Source organism: Petaurus breviceps, unplaced genomic scaffold (assembly GCF_028583685.1).
Source record: "Petaurus breviceps papuanus isolate PSGF00001 unplaced genomic scaffold, PetGlider_PUasm1.0 214, whole genome shotgun sequence".
NCBI lineage: Eukaryota > Metazoa > Chordata > Mammalia > Diprotodontia > Petauridae > Petaurus > Petaurus breviceps.
Window position 1 is genome coordinate 9,301,079 of NW_027185863.1, and position 25,824 is coordinate 9,326,902.

The window sequence follows — 25,824 nt, forward strand, 5'->3', positions numbered from 1 at the left end:
GTGACTACAGCCATAGGACAGTAGAGCTATTTCTGATAGAGAAGCTAATTTTGATTTGATAAAAAGCAAGCTGTAGAAAGCAGTAGGAGACGGGGCAAAGAATAGTCTTTTTTTTTCAGGCATACATGAAATGCTTACAAAAATTCATTATGTGCTTAATCATAGATTAGTCCCAGATAAATTTAGAAAAATGGGCATTTTATATGTGTTATTTTAAGACCTTGATAAAAATAAAACAAGAATTAAATGATCCTTTAAAAAATTAATTAATTAAAAAAAAGAATTAAATGATCCTGGATCATTTAATATATATAATTAAATGATTATGTGCTCAAAAGATGTAGGCCTACAATGAAACTTTTTAGAATGATGAATTTTTAAATTCCTTTAAGTTCAACTTTTGATTAAAAACAATTTTGGCTCTCACTACCCTTTCTAAAAACAAACACAAACTTAATGTGGGCTGCTACTCAGTTATAATGACAGGTACACTTATCATTACAAGCACCTAAGATCCCAGAGGAAATTAAAGGTTTAGAGAGTTGTTTTAGGGAATTGGAGAAGTCAGAGTAGTACTGAAGATGAAAACTTTTTTGACAGACAAGATATTTTTATTTTAGGAGCTCAGGAAGACCCCAGCCATCCAAAAGCTACCCTTAGACCACCTTTAGGATTAAATTTCCCAATTATCTTAAATTCCCCAATTAGATTAGATATTTTAACCTAGATTAAATTAAATTAGACATCTTAAATTCCCCAATTAGAAATTTAGCCCTTCATTCCCTCTTAAAATGTAAATGTTCAAAAATAGCACCTGCTTCATTTTTATTAGCAATTTACACCTGACTGTGAATTTGGTATATTCACTTCCTTCAGAGTAGGTGTCCTTAGAGGTAGGGGTTACTATGTTTCAGATACTGTGCTGAGTGCTGAGGATTCAAAGAAAGGTAAAAACAGGGTCCCTATCCTCAGGGAATTCACATTCTAGTTGGGGAGACAATATGCAAGCAACTGTACATCCAAGATATGTACAGTGTGAATGGGAGGTGATCTCAGAGGGAGGGCAAAGAGACTGCCCATCTCTCCTTTTGGGTAGTTTTGTATTCATTATTATAAACATTCTAAACCAGTGTCTTTCTTCTTCCTTCCTGCCTTCCTGCCTTCCGTCTGGACATTTTCCCACATAAGTTCTTAGATCTGATTTCATCCTCTGGAAGAAGAGACCACAAGAGTATAGAGCAACCTATATTACTTAAGGAAGGGTAAGGTTATGTTTCTTACAAAATGGAAATTCTGAGATGTGGGCAGGAGGGGAGAGAAATCTGAGTCACTTGACTTTGTCCTTTTGGCTTTTCCTAATATTGTTTTGCTCGATTTCCACTTTTATTTTTTTCTTTTAAAAAAAATCTATTTTCTTCTGTCAAATGACAGTTCTCCAATTTGCCTGGCCACAGTTAATGAAAAATTAATTAATAAACCATGAAATGCCCAAAGCCAGGATTCTAATGTGGAGGTTGGCCAAGCTATTGCACAAACCAAGGGAAAATCTGGAACCACAAAACAATGATTTATAGAGATCATTGTTTTAAGCCTTTAACCAAACCCAAGTAGGAAAATTAGCTGTCAGCTGATGGAACTCAATGCTAGCAGTAATAATTTAAATCTGTAGATAATTCCCCAAACCTGTTTTGTCCAACAGTTACCTGAGAGTTACCAGAGAATTCAAAACTATCAACAATCTGTGACCCCTACAATCCTATGTTCCCTGCTACTATAAGAAGTTTTCTTTTATACTCAGTCCACACTCCTGAGATAAAGCCCTTACCTGCCTTCCACTAGGAAAAGAAAGTGATGTCTGGACCTAGAGACTTTTAACCAGGAGTTTTTAACTGGGAGGTGAAAGGGAGTCCTTGAATTTTTTTTAATATAATTCATTTTCTTTATAATCCTATGTATTTCATTTTATTTTGTGCATTTAAAAACATTCCTCTGATAAACAGTCCATAAGCTTAATCAAACTACCAGAGGGGTCCATGATACAACAAAGGTTAAGAGTCACTGTGTCTAGAGCTAGAAAGGGGCTAAGAGATCATATAGTTTGATCCCTTCACTTTCTAGATTAAAAGGCTGAGGCCCAACTTGCTCAAGGACTAAGTAGCAGAGTCAGTTTCCAAAGAGACTCCAAACCAAATGGTAAATGCCAGCCCTACTATTTTAGGCTTATTTAGCCCACATTTCATCAACTAATAGATTAGGAGACCTGGAGGGGCTTTAAAGGTTATCCAGTTTCACACCCTACACAGCAAAAATTGCCCCCTGTGCATTCCTGACAGGCAAGCATCAAATCTCCATTTGACCAATTAAGCCACAGCTTCCTCATCCCAGACTTGCAAAACTGGTGGGTGCGGTTTTTTTTCCCAAACAAAATGTAGCATTTTACATTTATCTCTGCTAAATTTTATCTTCTTATCACCAGCAGGTTAGTTACAAGGTATGATACACACATATGTGTCTGTATACACATATATTTTATTATATTTATATTTTAAATACACATTTTAAATATGAAATACATTTTTATATTTCAGAATATATTGTTATGCACACATATTTATATAATACATCTTTTGGCCATCATTATTTTAAGCCACAGCAACTCGTAAAGATCAATTACTGTGGTGTGGAAGGGTTTCAATATGTGTCAATGTGGGGTGTATCTACAGTAATGAAATCATATGATCCTAGGCTTTAAAGCAAAGTAAGAAGACTTGAACATCATTTCATTCAACCCCATAACTTTACAAATGAGGAAGCTGAGTCTCCCTCAGGCTGAAACATTTGCCCAAAATTATACAGTAGATAAAAAATGGTTGTTAGGATTTAATCCTAAATCCTTTGATCCCTAATTCAATGCTCCTTCTACTAAATGGTCTTGTTTAGTTCTGCCCTAACAAACTTTCATCCAAATCTTAATTTTGTCATACAACTTAATGGACATTCTGCATTGCAAATTGTATCACTATATCTGTGTATTCATCAGAAAATTTAAAGAGGGCAGGACCAAGACCAGGAGTCTGAGGCATGTTACTAAGGATCTTCCTCCAGGTAGATACTGATCCTTTAATCAAAATTCTTTCTATATTTTTATTCAGCCCCAAACAGGTTTCCTTAACTATTCCATATTTCTCTATCTCCTCCACAAGGTCTCATGAAAAATTTTGTCAATTGCCTTGTTGAAATCCTAATGCCTCATGTCTATAGTGTTCCCCAATCTTCTTATTTAGAAACTTTAATTGGGAAAGGAAATGAGACTGGTTGCTCTGGTGATTTCAAGGGCAAGACAGGAATCATCATTGGGACCATTTTTCCCCTTTTCCACAAAAGCCAAGTTGGGAAATTCCACATCTATGGAGTTGGCTTTCATCCCCAAGAGTTTTTTCCTAAGGAGCGGCAGGATCTTTCTCGTCCCCACATCAGGTTTTCAGAATGAGCAAACAACAGTGCCCCTCCCCCCCCTTGGAACTCATTTTCTGGCTTCCAGCCTGAATTTCATTGTTGTACTCAATAGGGGATACTCCTCATTGCTATTAGTCATGTAGAGATATCACTAACTTGAACATGGAACCCATACGGATCATTTTCAAGACCAGTCTTCCATCTTGAGTATATTTAATGGTAATGTGTGTTGGCAATATTTCATTTAAAAAGTTACTTAAGTGTTGTTTTGCCTTAATAAATAAGAGACTAGACTATATGTACACTGTCACAAAAATGCCTTGAATTTCAATTTTCTTATAGGTTGTGTGACTTAGAAAATTTGCATCTTTAAAAACTTGAGTTGACTCAAGCTAGAAGTCGTGCACATAGACAGAATTGTCCTAGTACATGAAATTTGAGTCTAGCCAAAGATTTCTAAGAAGTGGCTCAAATGACTGATGAATCAAACAACCAGCGTGATATCTTGGCACCTAATACAAGTTCAAGAATATTTGTTGAATGAATAATAGGTGAATAAAGCTTACACTCAGGGGCTGATAGCTGTATGAGCTTTCATTTCCAGTCAGTGGGCTTCCTTGTTTTATGTACAATATGTGTGTGAACTGAAGTTGATTGGATGTTCTAGACTATCACCATACCATAAAAAATTATGAATAGTGAAAATTCTGAGCAATGAAGGAAGCTTATATCAAATGATATACACAGTGACTATAAAAATACAAAAAATGATAGTAAAATGAAGTAAAACTCTTGTCAAATATAGCAGGCAATATTAGTAACATTATCAAAGTTATATACATACATACATCCTATCCAAGTTAACATCCACGCATCCTTCCTTTCTGTTAACAACTGTTAACAACACAAGTGGAAAGTGCCATGTCAGTCACAGTCATGCTATGAGGTTGTTTTATTTAGCAGTCTTTGGGAGTGTATTTTAGGCAAAACTGCCATGAATTTGTCATTCCTTATGGCATAGTAATATTACATGACATTCAGATACCACAACATGTTCAGCCATTACCTAATAATTGGGCATATTTTTGGTACTGGGGTACCTATGCATGTCAAGAAACCCTGCAGTGAATATTTTTTGCTGGAGGGAGGAGGTTCTCTCATTGATGAGATCCTCCATTAAGGCAATCCCTCTTTTTCTCTTGAGACATGCCTTCATCTGCAAAATAGGATGGTTGGATCAAATGATCTCTTAGGATTCTTTTCAGAACATTCTGTGATTGTGGGTGTTCAGTTTTGGGAACTGCTTCAATCAGGTTGTATTTGTAGTAATCCTTTCCTGCTACAATTGACTCCTAACACCTTTTCTTATTTACTGCATAACTTTGGGCAAATCATGTCCTCTAGTCTGATTCAACATTTTCTATTCTTTCTCTCTCTCTCTCTCTCTCTCTCTCTCTCTCTCTCTCTCTCTCTCTCACACACACACACACACACACACACACACAAATTCATTTTATATGCCAGCACCATCCCCAGCCTTGTTTTTCCTACTTAGTTTTTCTAACTTTTTCCATTTTGTTTATGTCTGATTGTTTTTCTGTCTTTTCTCATTTGGCCTGCTGGCTACTATGCTAAAGGATTCTTAACCTAGCAGTAAAAACAGTTGATGGTAATAGTTCATGCAGGTAAGATGTCAGGAGGCACTTGGCACGTCCCTTAGTTTGTGGTGGTCTGTCACGTGTGAGGTGCCAATAAGAGCTGCCGCAGATGTTTTTGTTTGGACTTGGGAAAGGAAGTTGTGGTTCTCTTGACATACTTGAGATGCCATTAGCAAACTCCTTGGGCTAAACCTGTAATATGTCTCACAGGTAGAAGAAATTATCCTGTTTCTCTTTGCTTCTGGTATTTTCCAAGTAACACAATGTCTTCCTTTTTCTGCTTTTTCATTTGAAACTAAACACTTCCTGAAGAGTGGAATGCTAAAGTTTGGGCAGGGACAAGGAAGCCCTGCAGCCCTCCTTGGTTATTTGGTTGGCAAATGCCAGAAAAACTGTGGTGTACTTTTAACCCCATCACTGCCTGCCTCCTTCAGTTTTGTCATTGATTTGTGGGGAGTAATTTGTTGGACCTAAAGAGGGAAGGCTCTGGCTGAGGTTTTTTCATTACCTTGTTGTAAAGCCATGATGTTTGAAAAGAGAAGCAAACCTTAGTAATTCCACCACTACCTTCACTCAGTTGTATGACCTAGGCTTCATGATTGGTTAGATTCTCCATACTTTTATAGGAAGAAAGGAAGGAAGGAAGGAAGGAAGGGAGAGAGGAAGGAAGGGAGAGGGGAAGAAAAAAAGAAAGGGGGGAAAAAACCCTGCCATGTCAGCTACCTACTACAGCCTACCCCTTTATTTTTGGTTTTTCATGTAGAATTCACTTACACTCTCCTTCTCTTCGGTCTCAGGGTGAGAATTGTGAATGTTTCTAACAGGCTTCATGGGGAGCCAATTTTAACTCTCCATGCCCCCCTCCAAGTGGTGACACAGTTAAAATAATAACTAATGTTTAAATAGCACTTTAAAGTTGGCAAACCTCTTTACACATATTTCGGTGGATCCTCACCACAACTGGGTGAGGTAGGTACTAATATTAATAATATTATTATTTTACAGATGAGGAAACTGAGGCTACAAAAGATATTATGTGATTTGTCCAGGGTCATACAGCTAGTAAGCATGTGAGGCTGGGTTTGAACTTGGGTCTTCCTGACTCAAAGACCAGGACTCAAACCACTGTACCTTTTAGCTGTTATAGTCACTACACCACCAGATTTCCATGATTTTATGCACAATGTGGGGGCTAGGTAGAAAATTGAGTAAGATAGAGGGGAAAGGCCTCAAAAATCCCATTCTTCCAGATCCACATTTTGTTAGGGTAGCTATGAGCTATTTGAAGAAAAAGAACACATGCTTGGATCAATTTTAGAGGAAGCCAGGTAGCTCAGTGAATAGAACACTGAATGAGAGGTCAGGAATACCTGACTTCAAATCTCCCCTCAAACACTAACTTGCTTTGTGACCCTGGACAAATCATTTATCTTCTGCTACTTCCATTTTCTTATCTGTAAAACGGAGATCCTAGGAGGACCACAAAGTATTGTTGTAAAGATGAAATGAGGCAATATTTGCAAAGCACTTTGTAAATTTTTATAATATAAATAATAGGTGTTATCATCATATAACTAAACTCATCTCTATGAGAATGGCTACCACCCTAAAGAGGAGAAGGGATCATGCTACATGGAGCCAATGAATGTCACCGTAATTGAACACGTTGCAATCCTTTGGAAGGATCAGCTTCCTTTGGTTGCCTAGGAAGCCCCTTCTGCTAACCCTTGTTTCCTTTTCCTTTAGCTTGTCTGGTCTGAGTTGTTAGAAGGGCATGGGATGATTCAGTCTTCCTTTGTCTCCATTGACAGGTTAGAAGCAAAGAGAGAGAATAGGAATTCTCCTTCTGTTTTTACTGAGATCCCTTTCTATCAGTTCCTTTCCTGACTTAATGGGGGAAAGGCCTCATTGTGCTTCTCTCAGAATTATGGGAGCCATATTAAGTCATGTCAAGAGGATGAACAATACGGTGTCCTAAATCTCATGGGCCTTCTTTTTACATGTAGTTTGTGAGCATCATACTCAGAAAGTGATTTGCTTTTAGCTTCTTTAAACCCATTAAATATTACTTTCCAAAATACACTTCTTCCTAGTACCAGTACAACCTTTGGAGGTGTGTTTCTAGTGCATATTTTTCACTACCACACCAGAATTTGATAAATTCACTGTTGCAGATGCAAAGTAGGGATGAGGGCAAGATCAGGATTTGAGGTTGGAAGTTTTTAGTAAAAACCCACCCTTTACTTTTGTCACCCACCATTAATTTTTGAAGTTAGAGTTACGCCTTGGTAGAGCCCAAATTTTTCAAAGATGGTTGTCATTGTCCTTTAAATATTTTAATGGTAGTAGTTTAAAATAAAGTTAGCCAAATGTTAAAATTCAAAAGCAGCTTGTAGATTCACCTATAGCCATTGGCCAATTATTCTGAATATAAAGAGAGGGTTATGTACGCTTGGACTTCTAAATTTTGTCACAGCAGGAAATGTTACTGTTATGTGTCTAAAATTTAAAAAAAAATTCATGACTGCCACTAACCTGTCCTATTTATGATAGGTTCATGATCAAGAGGGCACAAGGAAGAAAACGCTTTGGAATGAAGAATTTCAAGAAGAGATGGTTCCGTCTCACAAATCATGAATTTACCTATCAGAAAAGCAAAGGTAACAAGAAAGGTTCGCTTTTCAATTGTTTTCTGACTTTTTAAAGCCTTTCAAAAGCACTAAGTACAGTGCTTGGAAGAGAAATGAGAACTCAAAGGCCATGGGCAATTAGGACAGATTTTTTTCCTTTCTGAGGAGAAAACCCAACCATGCCATCACCACCTCCCCCCAAATGCTTAAGCTCCTGGGGAATGTAAAATGCTGGATTGAATGAGAAAGAAGATATAAGAAATCATTTGAAAGTGAACCTGAGCTGCCTATAAAGACAACAGAACGAGAATTATTAAGCAATCACTTTGTACCCTGTTCCTTTCTTCTGTTTCCTGACAGTTAGGTAAAAGCAATATATTTTTTCTATTCAGTCAATCAACAAGCATTTTTTTAAACAAGCATTTATCAAACACCTATTATGTGGGATTGCTGTGGTAGGTGCTAGGGATACAACAATAATTATAATAATTAATATTATATAGTACTTACTATGTGCCAGGCACTGTGCTAAATGCTTTACAATTATTACCTGATTTGATCCTAACTACTCTGGGAAGTAGGAGCTGTTATTATACTCATTTTACAAACAAGGAGACTGAGTCTGACAAAGGTTAAATGCCTTATCCAGAGACACACAGCTAATAAGTGTCTGAGGCTGCATTTGAACTCAGGTTTCATGACTGCAAGCCCAGAGCTCTATCCACTGTTCCACCTCACTGCCCCTAAGACAGAAATGAGACCATCTTTGTCCTCAGGAAGCTTGCAATCTATTGCTATGCTTTAAGTAATTCACTGATATGGGAGATTAATGAAAACTAGACTGGAGTCAATAGACATTTCCTCATGCTATCTGTTTTCTCTAAAAATCGATGGGAGCAAAACTGGCTGCCTTTAGAAAGAATTTCAACCCCACAGCCATTTTTCTTCTTCTTTCTCCAGTATTCTAGAGGCCAGAGTTCTCGTTTAGAGTGATTCCTTTTGCTTTTTGAGCTTTTTTCTCCCTTTGTTCATTGTTAGGATTCTGAGCTAACCTCTTCTTCTATCCGGTCTTTTCCAGCTCTCATCTTCTCCACATTTAAGAGATGAAAAAAATGAGCAAATCCTCTCTTATTGCTTTAGGATTTTAAAAGTTTAACACACTCAAGCACTTAAGCCTCAGGATTTTACTTTAAATAGGAAAAATAAGTACTTAAATTTCCTTTTACAAACATTCATTGTGCCATTGGAGCCCTTTGTTGCTTTGCAAAGTACATGATAAATGTTCTTTTATCAACAAAGATATGGTATGACTGTTGTATAAAATTTGACAAATGCCCACACCAGGCATGTGTGTGTGCATATTCACAAGAATAATATTTTTGTTCCATTGTACTAATTCAAGGTTGGATAGGAGAAAAATCATAGAGAATCTATTAATAAGGACCCAAAGAATTCCAAGCCCCTTGAAGACCCAGTACATCTTCCTATGGGAATTTTTTTAAACTATCTAATTACTTCCCCATTTTTCTCCTTCAAACAATTCTTCCCATCTTAGGTCAAAACATACTTTTGCAGACTGCTAAGAAAGACTGAAATTGCCAAAAAAGGCAACAGACAACATGGAATAAAGGACAGAGAGTTGATTAGGTCTTGAATTCAGGAACACCTTGGAGTTCAAGTCCTGCTTATGACACATACTGACTGTATGACCTTAGTGAGTTACTGAATCTGTTAGTGTGCTCAAGCAACATTCTATGTCTTTTAAAAAATATATTTTAAATATCTTTGGTCTATTTTTCATAAGAAATGAGCCCATGTCTAAATATTCTGTCAAAAATATCATTACTAAAATATTTAAAGAGGAAAAACATTTCTAAGTCAAGTTTTAGAAAAACAAAGGCAGAAAGATTCCAGGTTAGGTGCTGATCTGCTTTGGCAGAATTCTCTACACCAATGAAATCACATGTCTATTTCCCCCACCCCACCCCCCAATAAAAGGGGGGGAAAAGAGACTGAATGGCTTAAAGCCTTTTTACAAAACAAAATATAAATGGCTTCTTTAGAGAAGCCAAGCCAAAAACACTCAATAAAATTAGTGGACAAAGTAAAATTCTGCCCTACTCATTAGCTTTTCTGTTTCTATTGACTTCCATCAGGAGACCAGCCTCTCTATAGCATTCCTATTGAGAACATTCTGGCTGTGGAGAAATTAGAGGAGGAGTCCTTCAAAATGAAAAACGTGAGTGCTGCCTTGCGGATATTTTTGCCTTTTGTTAAGTGTCTATCCTGTTTTCTTCTAACTCCTGTTTTTTCTCCCTCTACTCCATAAGAACCTACCTATCATCTTGGCTCCCTGCCTTGGATCCCCCTTGTTATCCATATTCCTTAAGAGATCTGGGAAGGGCTGTGTCAGTCTTCAGTCCAACAGCCCCCAAGAGCAGCTTAAATTTCCCCTTGGCTGGGATGAATACAATAGAGTCCATGGAAGCCTGCCCAGGAAGTGGTTTCAGAACTGAATGGCATCGTTCCAACAGTTTCCAAGAGTGGTCCTGACTCCATATTGATTTGAAGAAATCTAACTCTTTTGGAGCATCACCTGCTGGCCACATCATAGTCCTTAGAACTGGGGGTTGTTTAAGATGCATAAAAACAAAACAAAAGAAACAAAAACCAAATCGCGGGGCATTAAACATGGTCTCTGAAATGACACCATAATTTTGCCCCCGAATAAAAAATGACTGCAATATGGGCAGCTCCCTAGCCCTGTGAGTGGCAGGCTTTTTCTCAGTTATATTTAAGCTTGTTTAAAATTAGGCAATTGAAAGAAGATCATATGACTAAATGGAAAAAGCCTATTTATAAATGACTGCAACACTTCATTTAGTTTTTATTGACTATTTAAAATGTTTAGAACAACTAAGATGTTTTTCCGTCTGTGGCTACATGTATCAGTGTCTGTGAAGTGGAGTTGGGTTGTTGCCCTCCCTGAGATGCCTAATAACTGGTCTATATAACTGTCACATCATGTTTTGCATGCTTAGAATTCAAGCTGGTCAGTGAACAACTTTCCCACTCTCAAGATTACCATGTAGTTAGAAGAAACTGAAGAGATAAACAAGTAATGAAAAAGCACAGGTTTTGATTCTCAATTGCATCAGCCCCTACTTGGCTCCTCAAAGCTTCTTTAAAAAAAATAAAACAAGATGAGGTAGGAAGAATTAGCTCTCAGTTATTCAGGGACTGATTCTCAAGTCACTACATTTTACAGGTCCCATCACCCACCCTCCTCTTCTTTCTGCCTGCTGTCCATATTTGGGCCATTCATCTGCTACCCACTACTCCTCTCTGTGGGAGAGTCTGGGAAAAGGGACACAGTTGAACCTCAGAGTTGAACAGTTGTTACCTGTTAGCAGCCCTGGTAAAATATTTAATTATGGAAATAAGTGAGATTATTAAATTCTACCAAGCATCCAAAAATTTGTTCTGCTTGACTATACATGTTTCTAATCAGAGTTTTGTTCTATTCTTTCTTTCTCAGTTGGGGAAAAAGGAACGAAGAGAGGGAGAGAAGGCACATTTTTGCTGATTGAAAAATAAAATAAAATTCATTCAGAGGAGGGCAGCTAGGTGGCATAGGGAGTGCTGGACTTGAAGTCAGGAAGACTCATCTTCCTGAGTTCAGATCTGGGCTCAGATATTTACTAGCTATGTGACCCTGGGCAAATCACTTGACCCTGTTTGACTGAGTTCTTTATCTGTAAAATGAACTGGAGAAGAAAATGGCAAACCACTATAGTATCTTTGTGAAAAGAACCTCAAATGGGGTCACAAAGAGTCAGACATGACTGAAATGACTGAAGAATAACACCCACAGGTGAATGACTACCGTATATGATTATCAGTTGAAGGCATGCATCATGGTACAATGGAAAGACCACAGGATCTGATGTGAGAGGATCTGAGTTCAAATCCTACCTCTCTCACTACCCATGTGAGCTGGAATAAATCACTGCCCCTCTCCAGGCCTTCATTTTAGGTCAAGTGGACAAGCATTTAATCAGAACCTACTGTTAATGTGCTTGAGGACAAGGACTGTCTTTTGCCTCTTTTGGTGTCCTGAGTACTTAGGGCAGTTCTTAGCACATAGTTGGTGTTCACTCATTCCTGTTCTACTCTTTGTGGTGGTAGACCATAGTAAACCACAGGGTTTTCTTGGCAGAGACGCTGGAGTGGTATAATTTCCTTCTCCAGTGCATTAAGGCAAACAGAGTTAAGTGACTTGCCCAGGGTCACATAGCTAGTAATAATTAGCTATTCTCTATTGATCAATTGATTGACATGATCAGATTTGATGGCCTTTAAAATCTATTAATCTTTAAACCAGCAATCTTATGAAGTAGGGATGTTTAGCCAGGAAGGAAATAAAAAGACTTAAGGGGCACAAAATAGCCATGTCTTGTGATAAAGAATTTAGACTGGTTTTGCTTGTCCCCGCTGAGCAGAATGAGGAGTAGCAGCAGGTTTCTCTCTACAGGGAGGAAGGTTTAAGTCTAATGAACAAAAATAATTCCCAACAGTTGGAATTGTCCAAAGTAGAATAGGCTGCCTTGGGATATAATGCGTGGCCCCCACGCAAGGTCGTCTAGGAAAGAAACTGATAATAACTTGTTGAGGGTTTTGTAGAAGGAAATCTTGATTGAAATAGATTGAATGGATTGAAATGGATGATCTCTAAGGTTCCTGTCACCGAGGTTCTGAGTCTAGAAGGAAGTCTTATTTATCTGTAGGTGTTATGTATCCAAGCCTTGCCTACCGTCATTACCATAGGTGATTGAGTGTTGGTGATATGCTCAATTTGCACACCTGGTCTTGTGTTTTTGTTTTTGTTTTTTTTTAAATCCCGCAAAAGCTCACTGGTCACATGTGGCAGCCACACCTGCATATCTCTTTTACTGTCTTGGAACCCTGATGTCAAATCTCCTGCTCTCCTCATAATTCCTTGGAGCAGACTCTGGGTTAGACTCCACCCTGGCATGCCCTTTGGTGGATACAGCCGTGTTTGGACGTTTTATGAGTAGGAATATTGGAGGGAGAGGGAGACCGATTTTTTTTTCTTATACTTGTACTTATTTTTAAATTTGAAAAATATCCTTGTTTTTACTTAAAGAGCACCTGTCTTGTCTGTTATATTGAGAATGAAATGTCTTTCAAACCCTGGGATTGCTTGGCTTAGCAGTGGGCTCTCAGGTTAACAGGTGCTAAGATTCTCACGTCAAGGCTACATAACCCAAGCAAATGCGTTCTTTTGGTTTTATATTCAGTATTCAATCTCTGAGAACAGGGAAGGTTGTAGATTTAACTGGCTTACATTCTAAATATACAAAACCTTGTAAGTCAGGTTAATCTTGGCCCAATGCTCTTGAAGTCACTTGTTTGCTTCTTTAGTCTATGAAAGCCAAAGATAAGTCATTTTTCTAGTGATTGTGAAAGGTCAGAGAACTGTGTTAGTCTACATTGCTACGGTGATGTTTCACTAACATTAATCAATGTGTGGAATATTTGCCATGTGCCTTAGGGATGTCGTCAGCACCATATGGAATATAAAAGAAATACAAGGAATAGCTAGGTGGTGTCATAGTGCATAGAGTTCAGGGCCTGAAGTCAGGAGGACCCATTTTCCTGAGTTCAGATCCAGCCTCAGACACTAGCTGTATGACCCTAGTATCTCTGTGATATGAACACTTCCTGAGCCCTTTTCAGGGCTGCTCACACACCTTTGGTGTCTGCCTTCACCCATCTCTCACCTGTGATGCCTGTGACACCTGTGTGAAGTGGCCACACCCTGATAAAACTGTCTCAGCAGACATCAGGCTGTGGGTAACTGAAGGTAACCCTCAGTGAGTTGGGGGCGTGTCCACCCCAAGCATGTGAAGACTTCTCCTGGTAGAATGGGCAGATGAGAACAATTTGTTCCAATGGCCATGAAGGCAGCTGAAGTACGTGCTGTGGGGCAGTTAGAGCTTGGTCAGGTGTTGAAGGCGCCAAGGTCATCCATCCACTGCATCCTGGGCCATTGTCAATCATCTTGACTTTTGTCTTGCCCTGGACTTCGATGATTCTGGAAGAGAGAGTGAGGCTGAGGACTTTGTGTACCTCTGCCTCACTTAAATCCAACTCACATTCAAGTCAAGACATCCCCCCATCACCCACTGTTTTACCCCAACATCATGATGTCATTAGTTCTCTTCAAAAATGAAGGATGAACAACAGCAACCTTATTAATAGCAATGTACATTTTTATAGTACTTCAAGATTTACAAAGCATTTTATTCATTACCACCCTATGAGGTAGATAGGATGCCTGTTTCTATCTATTCTATAATGCCCTGTGCCACCATCATCATTGTTTACCCTTGTGTGACTCACTCACAGCTGACTCAGAAGACAATCATACTTTTAACTCTTCCTTAGATTCATTTATCAATTTGTAAGAATTGATTATCTCTCTCAAGAGAGAACATATCTCTCTCAGGTATTTCAAATATGACCCCATAAATTGGGGGGATGGGGTAGAGTCTAACTCATGCTAGATACAAGATTATTCAAGGAAGGGAGGGAAGAGGAGGGGATATTAATGCTGTTATAAATTCAGTGTCAGGAAATTGAAATGTTCATGTCACATTCCCAGAGATTTGGAATTTTTCTTTGTGTTTTTTTTAAGCATCATTCTTAAGGGTGTTGCAAGCTGTGTTTTTAAGTCTTTAGCTGCTCAGGGTAATTCTCTTAACCAACACTGCGATTCAGAACAAGGCTTTCTGCAGAAGAAAAGATAAACATAGGCAAGAGATGACTCATACATGCCGTTGCTGGCCTCTGGTTCTCTTGGAATAGCAGTGAGTGAGTACTTGGGGAAGGTTGCATTCTTTCTCTGCCCCAAGACTGAGAAATGGAGACATGCCACAGGTCTGTAGTATGTTAAGACTTCTCTCTTGAGATAGAGAGAATACTGAAGGCAATCCAGAAACCACCTGTGGGTCCTAGAATCATTCTGTCAGGACCTCATTTTAGGTGTCAAAGAATTTCCAAATTCTAGCATCCACTCAGTGTATGTGTGTGTGTGTGTGTGTGTGTGTGTGTGTGTGTGTGTGCTGCTGCTGCTGCTGCTTCCAAAGCAGACTTCCCCTATCTCCTGAGTCTGCTTAGCTCCAGGGATAATCTTCTACCTAAAGGAAGGTCCTTATCCCACAAATCCAACTCTTATTTAAAAGAAGAATGAAAAGAAAAGGCCTAGCTTCTTATAACCATCTTTATTTTTAGGGGGCAAACTCAGAATGTCCATGGGAGAAAAGATAAGTGATATCTCATAGGCTTTTCAAATGAAGAAACCTGAGACTTAGAGGGAGGAAATGACTTGCCTGTGTTGGCCCAGTGAGTCATTTGGCAGGGCCCAAAATAGATCCTAGGTTTCCCCTGTCTTCCCAGACTAATTCATTTTCCCATAAACCTGCTGCCTTCTATCTACTCCATTCATCCTTGTCTAGAAGGGGAATTATTTCTGACACATGACAAATTCTAGGATACTATATAACTGTAAGTTGTCATTTTATTGTTATTAATCAGGTAGTTTGATATTATCTTCATTTTAGAGATGAAGAAGCAGAAATAGTACCTGCCCTCAAGGAGTTTACATTCTAGGAGTAGTTCAGTGGTACTGTAGCTAGAGAGCTGTGCCTGGAGTCAGGAAGATCTGAGTTCAAATCTACCCTCAGACACTGTGTGACCCAGGGCAAGTCACTTAATCTCTGCCTGCCTCACTTTCCCCATCTGTAAAAGGGAATAAATAATACTAGTATCAAAGTCCCAGGGTTATTATAAGGATAAAAATGAAATAACATTTGTAAAGCTCTTTGCAAAACTTAAAGCACTATATAATTAGTAGCCATTTTTGACTACTAATGGGGGAAAAGCAGCTGGATCATATTGTTCTGCCTGTTACTGTGACCCATCTTTAGTGATAAGAACATAGAAACAGTAATAGACCTAAAGCTCAGGGAATTAATTATGTGACTGTTCAGGTTTCTGTTTCCTTATCTCTAAAATGAAGATAATTATGTCGAACTACATTATCATTATTATTGCTGCTACTTCTTTGGCTATATAGTGCTTGCTTTTAAAATTTTTATATACATTATCACCTGTAATGCTGCAGGTATTAATTGACCCCACTTTATAGAAAAGGAAACTGATATTGAAAGAAGTTAACTAACCCATGATCATAATTGCTCTTGTCTTTTTTTCTTTTACATTTCAATTTATTATTTATTTTTAACTTTTTTTTTTTTGGCCTTTTTGAAGAGTGGAAGGGAGGGAAATTGGAGTAAAGTGACTTGCCCAAGGTCACATAGCTAATAAGTGTCGGAGGCTGAATTTGAACTGAGGTCTTCCAGACTCCAGGGCCAAGGCCACTGCACCATCTAGCTGTCCCAACATTCTTTTCTTTTAAAATTTTGCGTTCCAAATTCTCTCCCTCTCTCCCATCCGTCCTCCACCCACTGAAAAGGCAAACAGTATGATATCAGTTATTCATTTGAAATCATGTAAAACCTATTTCCAAAATTAAATAAAGTGGGACAATTATACTTCACTTTTATTGCTAGTGTTTTAAGTCAGGATTTGAACCCAGACCTTTCCAACTCCATATCCAGCATGATATGCTATGCTACTATGTATCTATAAAAATGAAAGTGTAATAATAAAGGTGACTATTTGAGTCTGTAAAAACAAGCTCATAAGGATTTTTATGGCTTAGAGTTTCTTCCTTTCCTTCCTCTAGTTCTGTCTTGTTTTCCACTTGTTTTTTTCACTAACCTATCCCCTTGCATCCTTTTAATTTATTTATTTTTATTTTGTGAAGCATTTTTTACATTAAACTTTAATTTTTTTTCTGTTACATGTAAACAAAAATTTTGACATTCTTTTAAAAACTTTTGAGTTCCATATTCTCTCCCTCCTTGAGAAGGCTAGCAATGTGATATGGATTATACATGTGCAGTCATGCAAAAACATTTCCATGTTACCCATGTTTCAGAAGAAAATGCAAACCAAAAAAAAAAAAATAAAGTTAAAAAAACATTTTTGCGTCTTTTTAGATGTTCCAGGTCATCCAGCCAGAGCGAGCTTTGTATATCCAGGCCAACAACTGTGTGGAGGCAAAGGACTGGATTGACATCCTCACCAAAGTCAGCCAGTGCAACCAAAAGCGCCTCACCGTCTACCATCCCTCAGCATACCTGAATGGTCACTGGCTCTGCTGCAAGGCCACGTGTGATGCCACTCCTGGCTGCACACCCTGTACAGGGTAAGGCAGAGGGGCTGCTCACTGTTCTTAGGTTAGCTACCCATAGGGAAACCCTGACAGCGAGAGACCAGAAACCATCCCTGGGCCTTTCCATCTTGACCAGGGAGGCCATTCATTGTCTTTCCTTCATGCTAGCCTGTGAAATACAAGCATTGGGTGGCTAGGTAGTGTAGTGAGTAGAGCACTGGCCCTGGAGTCAGGGGGACCTGAATTCAAATCCAGCCTCAGACACTTAACACAAAAACTAGCTGTGTGACCTTGGGCAAGTCACTTAACCCCAATTGCCCTCCATAAAGCAAAAAAAAAAAAAGAAAAAGAATACAAGCATCTACTTACAGAGGCATGTAAAGGCTAATGAAAAGAAAGGATGTTACAAACTTTCAAAAATAATTGAAAAGTATAACCATTTAATTTTTTTATATTTTTGTCAATTTTGAATAATACACTTTTAGTTTTCATTTTCACAACATGGGGCTTCCTATCATTAGGTGTGAAAGTTTCTGATGACACTTTCTCAGAACAGTAGATCCAGAGGAAGTAGAAGGGCAAAAGAACAAACATTTTCATAGTACCTACTTTGTACCTGGCATTATACTAAACGCTTTACCCATGTTATCTCATTTGATTCTCACAACCACCCTGGGAGGTAGGTGCTATTTTTATTCCCATTTTAGGGAAAAACAATACTTTAAGGGGATCTAGAGAGCCTGGGGTGGCAGAGAAGGTACCTGTGAGGAGCCAATGCTCTGAAGTGCCAAAAAGAAACTAGGTGACATCCTGTACTTAAAATCCCCAGGGGAGAGGGTTGTCAGGGAAGAATCCATGGAAGAGACATTTGGGTTGGACTTCGTAGAATGCATAACATTTAAATAAAGCCAAAAGAGGGAAGTGGACATTGTGAGCATTAAAAGAAGCCGAGCAAAGGCAGGATGTAGGGAAATTTGGGGCATATTTAGGGAGCAGTCTGGTTCAGTACATTGTGGGGATTAGCATAAGACAAGAAAGGATTGTCAAGGAGGGTGAGATTGTAGAGAACTCTGATGGGAAAAGAGTTTAAATTACTGCATTTTTAACGTTCGAGATCAGTACAAATTCATTTGAAGGTTGTAAACACACACACACACACACACACACACACACACACACTCTCTCTCTGTTCTGAGAAAGTCATTTTGAGGTCTTCCATACTTGGAACTATAGAATCCAGTCCAGGCCCTGAGTCATGAATCCCCTCTATAAAGCATTTAGCCTTGGCTTAAGACTCTTCCAATGACCTTGGAAGTCCTTCCCTCATTAAGAGACTCCCTTCCATTTTTGAGTCACTCTAGTTGTTTAAGGAAATTCTTCCTTTCGTTGGAACTAAGCCTGAATTTCTCTGACTTCCACATATTGTTCCTACTTATGCCCTCTGGAGATACATCTCATAATAATTTTTACACCTGAAAGATCTTCAGGGATTTGAAGATATTTCTCTCTGTCTCTCTGTTTCTCTCTGTCTCTGTCTCTGTGGTGTCTCTCTCTGTCTGTCTGTCTATCTCTGTGTGTGTGTGTGTGTCTCTCTCTCCTTCCAGCAGCCCTTTCCAAGCTAAACATCTTACCACCATAGTTCCCCTCTTCTTGATGTCCTCCAGTGTATCAATGTCTCTGTAAATCCTGGAACTGTAGCAGAATGGTTCATAATATTGTAGATGTAGTCTGAACTGCATAGGATGCACTGATCCAATCCTAGCTCTAGATTCTAGATCTTGATGCAGCCTAAGATTCCATTAGCTTTTTGTGGTTGCCACATTACCACCCTGACTTACACTGTCTTTGTCTCAACTGCAAATCTCTAGGTCTTTTTCACTTGATTTTTCTCCCCAGTGATATGTATGCATATATGTGTGCTTGCATCCATAATCCTTTGTCCTCCACACCCATGCTTTTAACCTTGTTTAAAGCTCTTTATCTTATAGTTCTGGAAAGCCAGTAATCCCAATAGTTTTGAACTCCCTCATATTCTTTGGGTAGTCATTTGGGGAACATCAAAATATTAACTTGACAGTAGTGTTGCTTTTAACAAAACACACAAATTTACTTTTCTTTTCTTATAGTGGCCTTCCAGCAAACATACAGCTCGATATTGATGGGGACCGAGAGACAGAGAGAATCTACTCCCTCTTCAACTTGTATATGAATAAATTGGAAAAGATGCAAGGTAGGCAAGGAATGCTTATGTTATCGCAACAACTGTAACACACTCAAAACAACAGAAGTATCTTTACTGAAGGACAGCCCTGATACGACACATCATGTGGGAGTAATCCCCTAGAAAGTTGTCATGTCCTGGTGTGACGGAAAGTGAGAATTCTCTTCCTCAGACAGCTGCGGGTTTGTTTGTACCTAGATTCATGATGCAAATACTTTGATTTATGGATTTGATGTGAAGAATCTCTAAGTTAGGCAAAGATGTTTAAAGTGACTTTTAATCACCAAATTTCTCAATAATATGAGGATAAGGCAGAACTTGCTAACTCTGAGCTGTGTAATAATTTGTTATGTCCTAAATATCCCTTCATAGCCCTCTGAACAACCGAGCTGGGAAGCAAGGGCAGTATTTTTGGTTTATTTAAAAAATATATGTATATACATACACACATGTATATATATATATACGTGTATATAGGTGTGTATAGGTATGTATGTGTATGTGTATATATATATATATATATACAAACACACATCTATGTAGATACACACACATTGAATATGTATTCATTCATTTATTTGTGGTTTTTTGTTTCTTTTTTTAGTAATAGGCTACACCAAAGTTCAAAATGTGCATGTTCCAAAAAAACTTTCCTCCTAAGTTCTACAGAAGCATTACTGTTTTTACACTCCTTCATACTATAAAGGTGAAAAAACAGAATCCAGACTGAGAAAATATCACGTCATAAATGTGCAGTTTGATGGATATAATTAATAGAAGAAGCAGAGATAAAGGATCCCCTTCATTTGTCTAATAGACCCATTTTTTGCTGCTTGCGATCTGTCCCATGTCAGATCTGCAGTAGGGAAAACAGCATGACAGAGGAATCTCAGACACCGCTCGAAATGTGGAGCTAGCCTCTAAAGAAGACGGCTGCTTTTGCTTTTTCTGTTTTTTTTCCCCTTTCTTTTTGATAGAAGACAGCCAAGCATATAGTGAAACCTGGAAAATATTTTAATCCTGATTTGGCAACCATTTCTTTGCACATCTGTAATTGCCCCACCCAATGGGGCATCCTTTGTGTTGACTCATCACTTCAGAGAGAGAGAGAGAGACAGAGAGAGACAGAGACAGAGAGAGAAAGAGAGAGAGAGAACAGGTTTCTTTTTCTTTTATTTGTTTTAAAAAAAAAAAGGTTGGGTGGGGAGAACCATGGAGAGCGTAATCTGGTTCAACAATAAAGGGCATATTGCAATTTAAAAACATCTTATATGATTTTGAAATGGTATGAATGAATGAATGAATGAAAGAAAGAAAGAAATTAAGAAAGGACAGGGGAGACGTCACATACATTGAGATATGTGGGACTCTGAAAGAGGTTTAACACAATGAATCCTAGAATTGCAGAATTTTATATTTGTAAGAGATCAGAGTTCTTAATCTGACCTCTGTGAATTTTAAAAGCAAATATTTTTCTAATCACACTTCAGTATAATTGGTCTACTTTGTATTCCTCTATGTTTAATTTTATGCATTTAAAAACATTATTCTGAGAAAAATCCATCCAGGAGGTTACAACAGACTGTCATAGGGGATTGAGAGACAGAAAAGGTTAAGAATCCTCATGAACAAGCTGTGGTACAACAGGAAGGAAAGTGGTTCACTGGACAGGGTCTGGAGTCAGGAAGACCTGAGTTCAAATTTTGACTCAGATACTTACTATCTGGGTGACCTTGAGCAAGTCACTTAACCTCTCTTGGCTTCATTTTCCTCAACTGTAAAGTTGGGATAATAATGGCCCCTACCTTTCAAGATTGTTGAGAGAGAATATTTGTAAAGCTCTTAGCACAGTGCTTGACATATAGAAGGTGCCTAGATACTACATAAATACTAGTTATTAATATTACTGTTAAGAGTCTTTCCTCTAACCCAACTTTCCACCAGATACAAGAATCCCTTTATAGTATCCTTCTATCCAGGTTCTTTTAGAACACTTGGGGCATCTCACCTTCCATCATTGGACAATCTCATTGTTACAAAACCTTTCCTTTTACTGAGACACTTCCCTTATAACTTCCACTTATTGGCCCTAGCTCTTCCCTAGGGAGCTGAATAGGTCAATTTCCTGTTATCAAAGTCTCTTTAAATATTGGAATGTCATTTTCCTATGTAGGCGACTGGGGGTATAGAATGGGGATTGTGCCTGTGTATAATCAGCACAATGAATAAATAGAATGCTGGTCTTGGAGTTCACAAAATTTCAAGTCCTGTCTTGGAAATTTAATAGCTGTGTGATGTAATCATTTAACCTCGCTCAGCCTCATTTTCCTCATCTAGAAAATGGGGATAGTGATAGAACCTCATTCACAAGGTGGTTGTGAAGATCAAAAGAAGTAATGTGTAAGAGTCCTTTACGAATCTTAAAGTCCTATATCAATGTTAGACGTGTCAACATCTGCTATAAGTCTTTTCTTCTATGGGCTGAACACCCCCAGTTCCCTCAGTTATTCTTCAGATGACATAATTTTCTGGGCCTTCACCACTGCTCTTCATATGGATTTGTTTTCGTTTGCCAGGTGAGGCATGGGTAAAAGTATGGCAAGCGTAATTTGGCATGATATTCCTGGTATGGATTGGTCATTGCAGAATATAGCAAAATTTTTGTTTACTTTGATCAGTGGATACTTCTGTTAATGCAACCTGTGCTTCCACTAATGCTTTAGTTAGCTAAATTACATTGAAGGGTTATTTTGAGTTTGTGATGGGCTAAAATGTGTCGTTCTTTTTTTAAAAAAAATTTAAGTTTAAAAGGCATTTACTAAGCCCTTACTACACGCCAGGCACTCTGGGAGAGTAAGTGATAGATATATAAGCGTTAAGTGTACATGCACTTGCATAACACCCCCTACCTAACTCTTCCCCCCCCACACCACACACACACATACTCTTACCTTTTTTCACAGGGTTGAAAGATTTTTTGCAAACTAACTAGACAGTCCCTGCCTTCATGCTGTTTTCTTTCTAAAAGAGGAAGACAGACCACATAGGGGAGATTTGGACAATGAGAAGTGTTTTGGACAGTGAAATCACAGGAAGAGTGAGTCATCAGAAAATTGTTTGACATGTCCTTTTAAGAGATGGATGTGATAATGTGATTACCAAACTCAGTAGAATTGGAAGGCAAGGGAGGCAAAAAGTAGGGAAGGAAGGGCACATAAATGGTGCCATGATATGGAAATACCTGGGAAGATTGTGATGGGTCAGGGTCTGGGCTAGAAATGATGAGTGCTCCCCAGGCACCAATCAGGAGCTCAGGATGGGGCTTAGGTTCCAAATCTGCAGTAGAGCTGGAGCTCAGGGACATGGCAGTTTGAAAATGGCCAGCAAGTAATTTCCCAGTTGAGCTGTTTTGTTAAGCCAGGCCTTTCCCATCTGGTATGTCTGTGACTGATTTTCTTTGAAACTATATTTATTATTGTGAAATTTTATCTTGTTGGTTTTAGCCAGCTCATCTCAAGGTCTTTCTGAATCCTGAATTCATCATTCCAAATACAAGCTTCCTTTCCAGCTTTGTATCAACTATAAACTCCATAAGCATGCCATCTCTGTTTCTGTCCAAGATGTTAATGAAAAATGTTAAGCAAAATATGGCCTAGGACTGATTCCTACAACATCTCATTAGAATTCTTTTTCCAGGTTGACTTCCCTTGTTAATCAACTATCTTTAGGTAGAGTTGCTCAATCAAAGAAATGTTAGGTCTGCCCACCAGCGCTATAATCCTCATTTGTATGTCTTTGTCCACAGTGATATTAGAGAAAAATTTATCAAAAGCTTTACAGAAATTCAGAAATGCTATAAGCAGCCCCCTAATCCACTAGCCTCATAAACCTAATGAAAAGGGAAATGAAGTCAGTCTGGCTAATGCTGCTCCTAGTGAACCTGTACAATGTATAACAGTTACCTCCTCCTTTCCTTATTATAAACTCACTTCATAATTGATTATAAATTTTTTATAGAGAGCTCCATCAGGTTTGTGGTTTATACTTTTGAGGTCTGCCTTTTTTCTTTTTCTAAAAATCAGGACAATTTTTGTTCATGTTCAGTCTTCTGTCACCACTCCTGTTTTCCATGATCAATTAACGGGTCAGGGAGTAGAGGCACTAGGGGAGTTAGGAATCAGACGGGTCTTCTAGTGACCACTTCACTGCTTTGCTGTGTGGTTGTTGTTCTTCAGTCTTTTCAGTAATGTCTGACTCTTCATGACCTTACTGGGGTGTTCTTGGCAAAGAGACTGGAGTAGTTTGCCATTTCCTTTTCTAGCTCATTTTACAGATTAGGAAACTGATGTAAACAGGGTTAAATGACTTGCCCAGGGTCACACAGCTAGCAAGTGTCTGGGGCAGGATTCAGGGCCTTCCTGATTAATCCAACACTCCATCTACTACGCCAACAAACCCTCTTCCTATCTTATATTCTATCCTGTGCTTCAGCTACCACTTAAGAGGGTTCAGGTTTATCCTGTCCTTTCCAGTTTGAAGTTCATTCTCCTTAGTGGAAACACAGAAAGGAAATAATTGTTGAGTAATCTTGCTTTCTGGCATCAGTTAGCACTATACTCTCTTCCCCAAACAATGGTTCCTACCTATCATTTCCTTGTTCACTGGCTTACTCCAAACAAGAATAATGTGGTACATTGGAAAGATAGCTGGATTTGGAGTCAGAAGGTTGGATTCTGGCTGCTACAAGTTTTGACTTGGGGAAAGTCACAACCTCCTGACTCTCATTTGTAGAATGGAGGAGTTGGATTCAATACTCTAAGATCTCTTCTAGCTGTAAATCTTGGTATGTATAAGCGTTAAGTGTACATGCACTTGCATAACACCCCCTACCTAACCCTCCCCCCCACACCACACACACACATACTCCTACCTTTTTTGACAGGGTTGAAAGATTTTTTGCAAGTCTCCGTTCAAGCTGAGCTTAATCATTCCTGACACCATTCTTCTGGATTTGCATATTTTGTTTGTTTTAGGTGCCTCTCCTTCTAGGTTGTATATGTTTTCTTTTAAGATATGAACTTAATTAAGACCTGATGTTCGAGTCAACAAGCACGTATTAAGCACCTGCTGCAAACACAAAGAAAAGCAAAAACAGTCCCTCCTCTCAAGAAGCTCAGAGCCTGATGGGAAATTCAACATGTAAACAAACAGAGCAGAAATAAAATGATGCCGAATAAATTGTAAATAATCTCAGAGGGAAGGCAGGAAGATCAAAGTGGACTGGGAAAGGCTTCTTTTTAAAAAAATACATAATAATTTATTTTCCCCCAATTATATGTTAAAACAATTTTTTAAACTTTTTTTTAAGTTTTGAGTTCTAAATTCTATCTCTCCCACCCTCACTCCCCTCTCTACTCCCTGCGATGATAAGCAACCAGATATAGTTATACATGTGCAATCATTGCTATATTGGTCATTTTATACAAGAAGACTTGATTTTTTAAAAAAAATTAAAGAAAAAAAGAAAGGTAACATGTTTCAGTATGTTTTCAAACCATATCAGTCTTTTGTTTGGAGGCAGATAGTATGCTTCATCCTTAGTCCTTTTGGATTGTCTTTGTATTGTATTGCTGAGAATAGCTGAATCATTCATAGTTCTTCATCGTACAATTTTGCTGTTACTGTGTACAGCATTCAGTTGGTTCTGTTCACTTCACTTTGCATCAGTTCGTGTCTTTCCAGAATTTTCTGAAATCAATCAGCTTGTCATTTCTTTTTTTTTTAGAAAATATTTGATTTTTTCCAGAAATTACATGTTAAAACAAATTCTTTTAATATTTTAAAAACACTTTTGAGTTTCAAATTCTAATCCTCCCATTTTCCCTTCCCTGGGATGATAGGCAGTCATATATAGTTTATACATGTGCAATTATGTGACATATTTCCATAGTAGCTAATTTGTACAGGAAGACTCGAATTAAAAAATGAAATAAGGAAAACGAAAAACGGTATTCTTCAGTCTAAATTCAAACAACATCAGTTCTTTCTCTGGAGGCAGAGAGCGCGCTTCATCAGGATTCCGCTGGGATTGTCTTGGATCATTGTGGTGCTGAGATTAGCTAAGTCATACACAGTTCATTGTACAATATTGCTATTATTGCGTACAATATTCTCCTGATTCTGCTCACTTCATTTTGCATCAGTTCACGTCTTTCCAAGTTTTTCTGAAATCATTCTGCTTCTCATTTTTTATGCCACAATAACTGAATCCATTTCTTTAGTAGCCACTCACTTCTAGGTCTCATTACAACATCACTTACAACCCTATAATATGATTGAACTTTTAGCTCCAAGGCTATCAGTAATCTCTTCATTGTTAAATTCTGTGACCTTCTTTTAGGCCTCATTGTCCTTGAATTTTCTGTATCTTTTGATACTCTCATAACCAACCCATCAATGCCATCTTTCTTTTTCCCTCCATAACTCTATTCTCTTCTGGTTCTCCTTCAACTTCACTCTTCTGTCTTCTTTGTA

General features: G+C 38.3%; 1 protein-coding gene across 2 annotated transcripts in view; it reads left to right on the plus strand.

Moving 5' to 3' along the window:
- RASA3 (RAS p21 protein activator 3) overlaps positions 1 to 25,824 on the plus strand; it is a 295,543-nt gene that overhangs the window by 261,831 nt on the left and 7,888 nt on the right. The window contains exons 18-22 of one of the 2 annotated variants that reach the window (XM_069094058.1): positions 1,189 to 1,262; positions 7,668 to 7,786; positions 9,901 to 9,983; positions 16,894 to 17,102; positions 19,196 to 19,299. In XM_069094058.1, coding sequence (XP_068950159.1) covers positions 1,189 to 1,262; positions 7,668 to 7,786; positions 9,901 to 9,983; positions 16,894 to 17,102; positions 19,196 to 19,299 — 589 coding nt within the window. The remainder of the gene's footprint in view (positions 1 to 1,188; positions 1,263 to 7,667; positions 7,787 to 9,900; positions 9,984 to 16,893; positions 17,103 to 19,195; positions 19,300 to 25,824) is intronic. The other variant, XM_069094059.1, reaches the window with a different exon arrangement.